Consider the following 13,808-nt stretch of genomic DNA (forward strand, 5'->3'; position numbering starts at 1 on the left):
CAAGTACATATATTTTCGTCTTATACACTTATAATTATACAATAAAAATACTCTCCTGTCCAGTTTCTTTTGCCTTTCTCTCTTTCTCGTTTTATACAATTCGATTCAATTGTATATTCCTTGTCAAGTCTCTTTTGTCTTTCTCTCTTTCTCATTTTATACAAATTCAAATTGTATATAATCGTTCTATACACTTATAATAATACAATTCGTTTTGTACACTTTATTTTTATATAGTTTTCTGCCCAAGTGTCTTTCTCTTTCTTGTTTTATACACTTCGTTTTATACAATTTGCTTCAACTGTATATGTATAGCGAATTATACAGTTTCTATGTTTGCTATGGAGCGCAATTATGCAAACTTTGTTATAGCATACAAATATTAATTTTTTATTTGCTATATGTGAAAGTTGCCCTTAATAAAAACATTTTTTCTTTTCTTTATGAATATTATGATATAATCAAATAAAAAAAATACACCATTTAAAAAAAGTATTTTAACGAAACTTCTTTATTTCTTAGCCTGCTATTTTTTTGCATTTTAAGAATTTATAAAAATAAATAAATACGTGGACGGCAGGATTCGAACCTGCGCGGGCAGAGCCCACATGATTTCTAGTCATGCCCGATAACCACTCCGGCACGTCCACAATTCGATGTTATTAAAACGTCGTGTTGTTACATACCTTTTAAATTTTTATTGCAAGTAGGGATTCTCAATTCTGTCACAACTCTAATGCATCCATCTAGCTATAAAAGTTTTGGGGTAATTTGGATCATATCAGAACTTGAGGGTATATTTTCTTTCTATATACTTTGACACAATTTCTACTTGTCTCTCTTCCTTCATTTTTTCCCCCTAAGTTCCTCATTTTTTTAGAGACATTTTTGGTTGTTCGATACGTTACAAATGATACATTACTTGATGGGAGGAATGTATCCGAAAGGAATAAGGATATATTCGAGAGGATATAAGGATGTGTTCGAAAGGAATAGGAATGTATTCGAGAGAGAATGAATATATCGAGAGGGAATGAACATATTCGAGAGAGAGTAGAGATGTATCAAGAAAGGATAGGGATGAAGGGGATTTTTTTTTATTTTCAAAAAAAATATTAGAGAATTATAGAGATTAAAATATTTTAAGTTGTATATTTATATAGTTTTTTTTAAAAAAGATTTAGAAGGTTTGGGGCACACTACTCATTCTTGGTGAATACACAACTTATTTGACCATATTATTAAAATTATCTATCATTTTTTTAAAAAAAAAAATTACAAAATTCTATACTCTCTCATATTCTCTGATATACACGATATTATTTGTAAAGTCTCTTATTTATCTAATATAGTTTTAATTTTAGATAATTAACTTTTATTTTTAAATTTAATATAATATTATGATGGTAATTATGCAACCAAACAGTACATTTATAATTAGATTATAATTGTACCGTTGCAAACAAACAGGTTAATTACTAGATTGTATGATTACTAAAGTGATAATTACTGATATAATAATTAAATCAATTTCAATTACCTAGTCATTTTTCAAACAGGCCCTTAATTACTATTAATTCAGTAATCTACCCGAGTAGTATGAATCCTTTCTACCTAACTTCTTCGTCAATAAACTTTGAAAGAAAACACACACATGAAGATCTTTAGTAGAAAAAAAAACTCCAATATAATATAATTTGAAGAAAAAGTTTGAAAAACGTGCCCCCAAAAAAAGGCTTCTCAAATTATTTTATTTAGTACTTATTATATAAGTATGGTACTTGGACTTGAAAACCACAACGCGTATACCACTTCTTCTTTTGTTTTGGGTCAAAACGTGTATGCTACCATAATAATTGAAATAATATCTTTTCTTTGTATAGATTAATGATTTCTTTTACCAAAGATTCATTTATTGTTTATCGGAACTGAATTAGAATAACAACGATTTGGACAATGTAATTTCGATATTTTAAATTGTATTTTTTCATATAAACATGAAAATTTCATAATTTTTTGAAAATCACTAAAATTTCTCTAATTTTTACATAATCTTATCAAATAAGTATCAGATCCTAAAGTATCGTATTAATAATTCACATATCTTTATGCTCCAATTATGAATAGATTCTTGCTATTATAAATTTATTATAAATTTTTTCAAATACACATAATTTTATTTGAAAAATTATTAAATTCAAATAATTAATAATAATATAAAAAAATTTATAAACAAATATTAATTTTAAATCAATATATCATATTAGGATCCCGAATTCCAGATATGACCAAACGACTAGTAATTGAGTCCTACATAAATGCTAGTTGTCATCATTAGTAATTGAGTCCTACATAAATGCTAGTTGTCATCATATTCTCCGCATATATTTATATATTAGTTGTCATCACATTCTCTCAGTATATGTATATTTTCAAATAATACTGTTTAAAATATATGTATATTAGTTGTCATCATATTCTCACTATTAAAATACTGTTTTGACCGTAAAGAAAATTGACATGTGGCATTGTGTTCATACAAAAAGTAGGAATAGTTGAATTAAAAAAGTAGGAAAGGAGTTAGTATGTTTTTGGTCATGCCTATATTATATAATAAATTATAATATAAAATTTTGAAATAAAATAGGTATTTGGACATGTAATTTTCATGTTAATTTCATTTCATAATTTATTTTACCAGATGGAATCTCATATTTTTCAAAAATCATAATTTATAAATTCTATATCATGATTTGAGATTTTTTAAATATATAAATTGACTCACGAATTTATATTTTGTTATAACAATCTACATTTGGTAACTTTTTGTTTTAGATGTAAATAAAATTTATAATCACATCATTAGTTTATATAATATATTGTTATCACAAACAAAAAATTTATTATCACTTTAAATTTGATAAATATAAATGATAAAGTAGAATTGATCTAGTGTAAATAAATAAAAACAGAGAGTAATATTTTTTTGATTTTCATAATTAAAAAAAACTTTTCTTTCGCCTACATATGAAAATGTTTAAGGCAGTTTAGTATGAAAAAATGACAAAATTGATGAGTATGTTTGATATTATCTACTTTCAATATGTTTGATTTTAGTAAGAAATCAATCACTTGAAATGTGTAATTGCACGCAAGTCAAACAAGACATGAACGATTATGATATTGACACACAAGTGAAAATTATCATAATTATATAGTGTTACATAATTATTTGCGATGAGTGATGAAATATTTATGGTCTATAAGTATGAAAATATAGTTGCGAATGATATTGGTCAACTAATAACTCAAAGTAACAATGTTGATTCATCTTTCGGTCATATGATCGAGAAATGAAAGTTCAACATGAGAAGATTGATCATGTGTGAGGATTATATTAGAAACTCGACACTACAATTTATGTTTAATTTTTTTTTATTAAATTAAAATTAGATGAAACAGTTACTTAAGTGGAGAACAAATAACTTTATTTATTGTATAATTTTATAATTTTTACTTATTTGGTAAAATTGAATAAACAATAGGGCTATTTTATTAGTTTTACAACTTAAAAAAGATTCATTCTTGCATGTCATTCTTTTTAACTGAAATGACATAAATAAGTCAAACTCTTCAAAATACATATATGACCCTTTTTTCATAGTTCAATGTCATATTTGAGCTTTTTTTCTATTAAAAAAATGATTTAGTTAATTATATGGTCGAATCATAATTGACCACGTATAAAAAATAGTTTCGGCAAAATTGAACTATTTTTAGTTAACACATAAAGTTCTCAAATAAAAATAACATAGATTAGCCAAACTTTTAACGAATGACATTGATAAATATTTTTTCAAAATTCAATGCCATATTTAAACATCTTTTCTTATTTAAATACTCACTTGAGTTAACGAATTTATTTATTAATAAAGTAATTTTTATTTCATAGCAATACTAAACTTAAAGTTTTCTATTCTTTTATTTCCTGAAAGATCATATACGCCAGAAACATACACAAAGTCACTAGACAACAAAATCATTTTTAATATGTAATGATTTGTCTTAGGTCGAAATTATTGTTGCGATATCAAATTTTATATAGAACATTTTATTTTCTATAATATTTAATAATATATTTTTAAGGTATATATGTGTCATGTAAATATATTATTATTTATAATTGTACAATATTTATGATATTTACATAGATATATACACCTTTAAAATACACTATTAAATAGTATAAAAGTAAAAAATCCTTTCGAAAAATTTGATTTATAGTGACAATAATTTAGGTCAACGTTACCTTTTTCCTTTTTTTTTTTTAATAACTGTGCAACAAAATATTGTAAGAATCAAGGTATAAACAAAGAAAGACTTTATTGTCCTTAAGCAATTTAATAGTAGAATGCGTAATTAATTATCCCATTAAATTAGTCATTAGTTACTTGCTTCCATGACTAATATTTAGTATCCAGAATCATATCCTTATCGATCTGCAAGATCATGAGGTAGCCACAATATATTTTGAAAATATTATAAAAACACCTCATGGTGTCATTATATTATTTTTTTATTTACTAAAACAGATCTCAAGAATTTGTTATTTTACTTATACTTTTTTTTTAATTAAAGGTGACTTATATATTTACACACAGATACGGAAAAAGAAACACTCCCAACAGAGAAACAAAACAAAAACAAACAAACAAAAAAGACAGAAGAAAAACATCGAATTGAGTTTGATTACACAGGTTCTTATTCGATTTTTATCTATCTATTCTTTATAATTATTTATCGTGAATCAAGTTATGAACAAGTTATTTCTATGATTTCTTATACTATTTAGTATGCAAAGTTGATTAATTATGTGAACTTCTTTCTTTGTTATTTAAGTTATGTTTCTATAATATTATCGATTTCTTTCTTTGTTTAGTTTCTTTTTGTCAACATAAACATGTATTCATAAAATAAAACAAAATCAAGATAATTGATTATATATCTATGAAGAAATAAAATAATGAATGAAAAAAAGAAGAAGAATAAGAACGGAAAATAAGATAGAAAAGTTAGTAAATAAAGGGTAAAATTTTATTTCATAGAAAGTTTTGTTTCTTACTTATTATTTCCGTGTTATTAAAATTATAAGTGAAACTTAAAGTCTCTTTTATTATTACTCAGTATTTATTTATGTTTATCTGTATATGATTTTATTAATATCATGTTGGCGTGGAACTAGGCGTTGCTATGATTTCTTATCTACTTTATTTGATGTGTTTAAATCGTTAAGTTTTTAAGTTTTTGCTTGGTTATTAAATATTTGATTGCTAACTTGTGTTTTTAGTGAGTCATAACGATTAACTTTAAAATTTAGTAATGCTTCAACTTTTACCAGAATGTTTGTGATCTTAAATAATTTTGACAAATTAAGTTTAGTTAATTGAATTGTTAGGAGCATGATTCAGCCGATATGATAATAGGTAAATATTACGCAAAATTTTAACTTGACATACAAACAAATGAATAATTAGAGGCAAGATTGACTACACATTAATAAAGTAAGACTATTTTGAAATATGTTCAAAATAATTAAAGAGGACGGATTAAACAATATTTTTTAGCTCATAGTCCTAAGATGTTCAAAAATTAAGTTAAGTCAAATATAATTGTCAAAGCGATCGTACTAGAATCACCGATTTGAGGGTATCTATTATCTTTCCTTCGGTCAACAGTCCTTTACTCGAATTTCTAGTTTGTAGATCAATAATTAATAGAGTTAAAAAAAATTTGGTTAGGAATTTAAATAAGCTGACTTGAAACATCAAAACTAGGGGTGTCAAATGAGCGGGTTGGATTGAAAACGGGATAGTAGAATGAGTTGAAATAGAAAGAGGAACTTTCACATATAGCTACTCAAAAATAGCCTAATTACTCTCCATAGTTATAGTTTGATAATTACACTTTGTGGATACATGTTATAGGGAGGAGAGAGGCGAGAGAGACCAGAAGAGAGATGAGCGAAAGAAGACAAAGAGTGGGAGATAGATGAATTATATATGTATTCAGTTAGATAATTGTATATTATACATATGTATTTGTATATATGACAAGAGAGATCGGGAGAGGCAGGAGATAGGCGAGCGAGATTGGGAAACGGAGGAGAGAGGCGAGCGACAGAGGGCAAAGAGCGGGAGAGAGGTGAATTATATATATATATTGGTTAGATAATTGTATATTATATATGTCAAGCGAGATTGAGAGAGGGAGGAGAGAGGCGAGCGAGAGAGGTGAATTTTATATGTATATCAGTTAGATAATTGTATATTATACATATGCATTTGTATATATAGCAAGCTAGATTAGGAGAGGGATGAGAGAGGCGAGCGAGATTGGGAACGAGAGAAGAGAGGCGAGCGAGAGGGAAGAGAATGGGAGAGAGGTGAATTGTATATCCATCGGTTAAATAATTGTATGTTATACATATGTATTTGTATATTCTGATGAATTATACATATACAAACATGACTAATTATAATTAATGTATAATGTTAGTCATGAGTGATAATTATAGGAAAGTATAGTTATGATGATGAGTAATTAAATAGTATCAGTTTAATTAATTGCATAATTTTCCTAAATTGAGTTGGGTCTTGACGCATCCAAGATTACCTTGGGTTCAAATGGATTTGATTCAAGTTAACAAACCAGTCAGGTTGACTTCACTTGATTTTATTAAGGATAATATATATGATTCTTAATTTGACTTCAAGTTATTAATTATCTTTTTGTTTTAATTGCAAGTTCAAAATTCAATCGTCAGTTATAATTTGAATTATAAGTATGGTGCTACTCGACTATAATGGTGATTTAAGATGATGCATCAAATTTACTATTATTTTGTTTACCTGCTGTAACCAATTCCCTGATTCATAATCATTTGCTCATGTTATATTTTGTTAGTTGTTCTTTTTTTTTAGAAAAAAAAAATTAGGGGAAAGAAGTAAACAGGGGAGGTGATTGCAAGGTGGGGAATCGAGCCCTTTGGTTGAAGGTTCATGTACTTAATCAACTGGGCTATTAAGATTTCCCAACTTATTATTATTATTTAGTTTAGTTGAATATGCCTAAGGTCTGTCTTGAGTGAGATTTAAGGAAATTCATTTTATGACAAGTTTGTAGCGTTCTTGTGTATTTTTGTTTTGTACACGTCTGGTAACTAGCTAGATAATTGTGGAGGACACTTTTTATTTTTTGTAGTAGAAATGTTGAAGCATTTGATTATTGATATAGCTTTCTTAATTTACAGATTTAGATGGTCATTTTGCGCTCCCATTGAAACAGAAGAGTTGTTAATATTTTGACTGTGAATCCAAATAAACATTCAAATGATATCTGCTGGCAATGGTGAACATCCTGGTATTGTTGAGGAACCTATGGGTAAGGCTCTGAATGTTTCAACATCCCAAAGGGAAGTTGTAAGTAATGAAAATTGTCAAAGTGCTATACCCGAAAGGCTAAAACCCCTCAACTCTGATAATTTGGGTTCTCCATCGGCAAAGTTTGATCAGATAGGTGATCGAAGAGATGAGTTTACTCCAACTCTACCTTCTTCTAGACCCCATCATCTCCGTCAACGTATTACTAAACTATTTTCACGGAAATTGGATTGGGCATCTATTAGGAAAATGTGCGCAGAGTGGTTCAAAAAACCGCTGAATATTCTACTGTTTATCTGGATTGCATGTGTAGGTGTTTGTAGTGTAATTATGCTTCTTCTGATAACGGGGGCTTTGAACCATGCCCTCCCTAAGAAATCTCAGAGAGATACATGGACTGAAGTGATTAACCAAATTCTTAATGCATTGTTTGGTCTGTTATGTCTTTACCAGCACCCAAAAAGGCTATCTCACTTGAATCTTTTATTGCGATGGAGGCCAGAAGATATTTCCACGCTCAGAAGCGCTTATTGCAAAAATGGTACTTATAAGCCCAATGAATGGAGACACATGATGGTGGTTGTCGTATTACTGAATCTCAACTGTTTTGCTCAATATGCTGTTTGTGGGCTTAATTGGGGTTTCAAGAGATCAGAAAGACCAGCTACTTTGGTAGGCATATGTGTCTTAGCTGCAGTTCTTTCACCTGCCATTGCTGGACTTTACTGTACGCACAGCTCTCTAGGAAAAGATTATGATACTGAGTTAGACGAGGAATCACAAGCTCAAAAAATAGCTGCCGAGAGCAGCAGTGGTAGCCAACCGAGAAGAATACCATTGGAAAAGAGATTTTCTTTTGCATCAGATAAAGGGAGAGTTGTTGAAACTAGACCACAATGGAGTGGAGGTATTCTTGATTTTTGGGATGATATTTCTACGGCATGTCTGTCTTTGTTCTGCTGTTTTTGTGTTTTTGGTTGGAATCTGGAGAGACTTAGGTTTGGAAATATGTATATTCATATTGCTACTTTTCTGCTCTTCTGTATGGGTCCTTTCTGGATCTTCAATTTGGCTGCTGTTAATATTGACAGTGATTCTGTTAAGAAGGTATTAGGAGCTACCGGAGTTGTTCTTTCTCTGTTTGGGTTACTCTACGGTGGATTTTGGAGGATTCGGATGAGAAAAAGATACAATTTGCCTTCCTACAATACTTGTTGTGGTAAACCTGATGTTGCTGATTGTGCACTATGGCTTTTCTGTTGTTGTTGCTCTCTTGCTCAGGAAGTAAGGACTGCAAACTCCTATGACATCGTCGAGGATAAATTTTGTAGGAAACATGAAAATATATCACCATTGCCTCGTGAGGATGGGCGATATACGCATACTTCAGCTACTCCACTTCCAACAATACCAAGCCCCAGCAGATTTGCAGAGGAACTTCATAGTCCTGATAGAAACGAGAGAGGTCAAAATGTGATAATCATACCACCTTCTCCTTCAGTTATACAAAGAGAAGAGGACAACCTCAACCATAAATTGTAAGCTATAGGTATGTTGTATTTCTATATGTTGTACAAGTGCTGATTCTGATCATATATTATTCTCTGTAATAATGTTGCACTGCCCTGATTCTTTGACATTTTTAGTCGAGTGTTTTTATCACTTCCAATTTTTAAAAGATGTTATTTTCTAAAGATAGTACATATCGTTTCATAGGAAGTAGGGGTGTACAAAATCGAATCAAATCAAATTGGAAAAAAACTCGATTAGTGATTTGGTTTGACTTGATTTGGTGTTGGAAAAAAACCCTACTATATTTGGGTTGGTTTGGTTTCAACTAAAAAAAACCAACCCGACATTATATATCTATAATTTATAAAATTTTATTTTATACTTAAAAATATTTACTTTGATATCATTTTTAGATATTTTTTTTATACTTTTTTATACTTTTTATCTTTAATATATTTGTTTCATGTTTGAAAGTTAGAATTCTTAATGATCTAATAAAAAAAATATAGTCCATACATGTTCATAATTATAATAAAGTTTAAATCAAAATCAAATTTTTACTAATGCAAAAAAAAAAAAATTAATTCAACACTAAGAATGACAATAATGTTTAATATTTATTTTTATCATTATATAGGTTTAGACAATTAAAATACAAATCTAATTTTATTTTCTTTTAATATTTAGTCATGTAACTAATATTTATTAAATTTATTTTAGTATAATTTCGTACTTTTAAATTATGTTCAATTTCATTATGACTTATTAATTTACAATATTTTTTTTACGTGATTTCATTGTTAATTTTTTTGTTGGATATTTTAGTGTCATTACTTATATCATATTTTGTGTTATTTTCTTAAGAAACAACTTAGATAATTGCATTTTGATAGAACTAAAGAAATATTTGAAGTACAAGCAAAATATATGTTTGTATGAATACTTTATCAAAAAATACAAAAAAATCCAAAGTTAAAAAACTCAAATTTTATTAATTTAATTTAATTTATAAACTTAAAAATCCAACACAAATAATTTAATTTAACATTTGAAAAATTATAACCCCTAATAGGAAGCATTGCTAAATAGGATTAATCTCATAATTGAAGTGAAGAGCTTTCAGAAAAGGCCAAAGAGTGACTCAAAAGTTTGATCATGTAGAACCTCTAATAAGTTGCCACGTAAAAATGAAAGATGTATGATCTCTCATGCACACATGGCCTTGTCTAGTTGGGTTAAATGCTCCCAACTTTGAAATATTAAAACGAAAAAGGGTCAAAAAATTTTTTTATACTATTAAAAAAAATTTAAAAATATTCATTTATTGGGTTAAAAATTATTTTTCGCAAATGACGCCGTCATCGTCCTTGGATTGCTTCAACTTCTTGATAGCAATGGATTTGCTACGGTAGCTTTCATCTTACCAAAAAAAAACCAAAGCATGCCACTTTCGATTTGCAAAAACTAAACATTGAAGAGGCCATAACTTTTTGTATTTGTGATGGATCTTTTAATTGAGTTTGGGTTAGGTGGGTAGGAGAAAATTTGGTGGGCTAGAATTTAACTTTATCAAATAAAAAGACGTCACGTAAATATAATAATTAAAAAATATAAAATTATTAATTTAAACGATAATATTGAACCAAAAAAATTAATCAAGAGATAATTTTGATCCAATAATAAAAAATACTTTTAAACTTTATGAAATAATATAATAATATTTTTTAGCCTTTTCAGATACAGTAGTATTGATGTAGACTTCATTTGTTTTCATTGATATTATTAAGGGCCCGTTTGGATTGGCTTAATAAAAGCAGCTTTAAAAAAGTACTTTTGAAAGTGCTGAAACTTATTTTTAAAATGAGCAGTTATGTGTTTGGATAAAAGTGCTGAAGTTGCTATGCCGAACGTGAAAAGGGAAAAATGGAAGAAAGAGATGTTAGGGTTATGTGGGTAATTTGGAGATTGTATAAAAATATTAAGGGCAAAAAGATAAAAATGTGGTCAACTTAAAACAACTTATAAGCTAAAAAAAAAAAGCACCCCTACCCCAGCTTTTAACTTTTGGCTTAAAATAAGTTTTTTTTAACTTAAAATAAGTTATCTTGAGTATTGCCAAACGGCTAAATAAGTCAAAAACCAGCTTTTAAGTCAGTTTGACCAGCTTTTAAGCTGAACCAAACAGGCTCTAAGAGGTCAGAGTGTGAAAGTCATTTGAATGACTAAGATCGCTTATTTTTTTTAAATATCTGAATAAATATGTTACACAATAAATGTTCTAATTCAAATAAAATAAGCTTTTTCTTTTATTAGAAATCTATGATTTTCCATTAAACTTTAGCTGTGAATTTGTAAAGAGGTTCGGATTTGTAATTTAAGTAAGGGTTATTCCAATTAGTAATGTTTTGAAATCATTTAGAAAATATTTATATCAAAATAAAACTTTCTTGATAAAATAAATTAAAATTTCGTTAAACATTACATTAACAAGGTATTAGGAAAAATGTCATTCTTTAATGAACATTAAGATATTTCAATTATAAATAAATATTCAAAGTTTGATTAAAATAAAATGGACTACATTGAGACTACATATATAAATTATAATAATGAAAATAATTGCTGGAAAAAAAATGTAATTATCTCTTTTTGAAAAGAATAATAATTCAACACAAATGAATTATCTTAAATAAATAAGTGAAGCATCTCTGTATTCTATAATATGTTTCCTCGTGTGATCTTTTCTAAAAAAAATAAAATTAATGAGTATAATACATTCAAATGAAGCAAATCTATAAAGGAATTGTTGTCCAATTTCAATAACATATATTTATGAAGTTGTTTTGCATTTTGATCAAATAATTTTTTTTTACAATAAATTTAATCAATTCTTGATAAACAAGCAACAAGAACAAAAAATAAAAGTTAAAGTGAAATAATTTAATAACTAATAAAATTAGAGAACGAGAGAGAATTAAATTATAATTTTTTTGAAGAGAAAAATATGGAACAATTTTTTTTCAAAAATAAAAGTATTTTCAAAAAAGAGTTTGAATGTCATAGATCTGATTCATTTAGACACATTAGAAAATTTTTAATAGAAAAAACAAACACGCTTAATGGCCTAGTGTCTGAACTATTCAGATTCAGATTTTCATTAAGTGAGAACAGATGAGGTCATAATTAAGAATCTCTCTATGCCAATCTCTCTCGCTCGCTTCTATCCTTTTTTTTTTAACATGTAATAACGTATCGTAATTAAATAAACTATAGCTATAAATTTTAAATTGAGCCTAAATTATAATTATTTTTGAAAATTCTTGAAAAACTAATTACAATTATCATTGCTCATAAAAATATTGTTAGGATCAATGCAATTGTACCATACTCAAATTGTTCTAATTATTCTCCAATTTTCAAATAATTTCACAAAATCAAATTGATATGAATAGTAGAAACATAAAACACCCAAACTAATAGCAATAATATTCCTCAATAGCCAAGTTGAGGAATATTTCTACTTTAACATAATAAGTATCATTTTTCCCAATCTTTTTCTATATTAAGGAATATCATGATTTAGTATTTCACACACAAAAGATTATTATTTTTATAATTGTAATCACATCTCACTTTTTCCAATCAGACAAATCCGTTTGAACACAAGTATCTAAAATAAATGGGAAAAGGGTCAGATATACCCCTCAACTTTGTCATTTGGAGCTGATATACCCCTCGTTATAAAAGTGGCTCATATATGCCCTTACCGTTATACAAACGGCTCATATATACCCCTGCCGTTACAAAATGGCTCACATATACCCTTCATTTAACAGAAGTTAAAAAATTAATTTTAAATTTATATTTATTACTTCTAATTTTTTTAATAAAAATTATTTAGGGGTATATATGATTCTTCTATCAAAGTTCAAGGTATATTTTAATTTTTTAATACATAAATTATTTTTTTAACTTCTTTTATTATAATTATTTGAGTTTCTATTCTTATTTTGTTATTTTTCTTTCATTCCTTAGTTTAAAGAAAAAAATTAAACTATTTTTTTTGTGTGTATTGTAATTTAATTTCGAATTCGAGGAAAAAATTTGGTCATCTACAATAAGTTTTACAAGAATATTAGTGAAATATAAATAAATTTGATTATCAAAATAATAATTATAAATTAGTCATTGAAACAAAAAAAAGTTTAAAAAAGTATGTTTGACGAGGATTAAATTTACTCATATGGGATTATATTTTTTAGAAAAAAATAATAAAAATTTAGATTAAAATTATTTTTTTTTCATTTCCGTTAAAGGAAAAGGGTATATGTGAGCCATTTATTTACAAATAGGGGTATATATGAGCCACTTTCATAACAAGGGGTATATCAGCTCCAAAAGACAAAGTTGAGGGGTATATCAGACCCTTTTCCCAAAATAAATTATAGGTCATTGTAACCTCATGTACTATCTAGGGATTGAATACTTGACAAAATTTATAATTTTGAAAAGTTACGAAAAAGACAGCTAATTAGCTCTTAAACTACTGAAATTTGTGTTGTTTATCCATAGTAAATAAGCACGTTGTTGACCACACTAAAAATTACTTGAACTGAAACAGGTTAGGCTTAAATGAGTTAAAATATGTGTCATTAGACAACCTACTTAATTCTTAGTTCTTACTAAATTTTAATTATTCTATTTATTTCTAGTAGCTAATAAAAAATTATTTTCTTATGAATACTATGATATATCAAATAATAAATACTATTTTTAAAAGTAGTTGATGAAATTCCTTTATTTTTATAGCAAGAGGAAATTTGGCATTTTAAGAATTTATAAAAATAAATAAATGAT

At 27.3% G+C, this 13,808-nt stretch overlaps 1 protein-coding gene and 1 non-coding gene across 2 annotated transcripts; one reads left to right on the forward strand and one right to left on the reverse strand.

The window, feature by feature from the left end:
• Positions 1-568: 568 nt before the first annotated feature.
• On the reverse strand, positions 569-650 carry TRNAS-AGA. Its single transcript has one exon. It is a non-coding gene; the product is annotated as a tRNA-Ser (tRNA).
• Positions 651-4,623: 3,973 nt separating this feature from the next.
• On the forward strand, positions 4,624-9,133 carry LOC107022674. The gene is made up of 2 exons (XM_015223272.2): positions 4,624-4,757; positions 7,310-9,133. Exon 2 carries the CDS (start codon positions 7,389-7,391, stop codon positions 8,979-8,981), a length of 1,593 nt encoding a protein of 530 aa, XP_015078758.1. The 5' UTR covers positions 4,624-4,757; positions 7,310-7,388; the 3' UTR covers positions 8,982-9,133.
• Positions 9,134-13,808: the final 4,675 nt, after the last annotated feature.

Source organism: Solanum pennellii, chromosome 6, assembly GCF_001406875.1.
Source record: "Solanum pennellii chromosome 6, SPENNV200".
In the NCBI taxonomy this organism is placed as follows: domain Eukaryota; kingdom Viridiplantae; phylum Streptophyta; class Magnoliopsida; order Solanales; family Solanaceae; genus Solanum; species Solanum pennellii.

Bases quoted from the DNA above. Each gene is read 5' to 3' on its own strand.
- LOC107022674 (XM_015223272.2), top strand. From the start codon at position 7,389: ATGATATCTGCTGGCAATGGTGAACATCCTGGTATTGTTGAGGAACCT.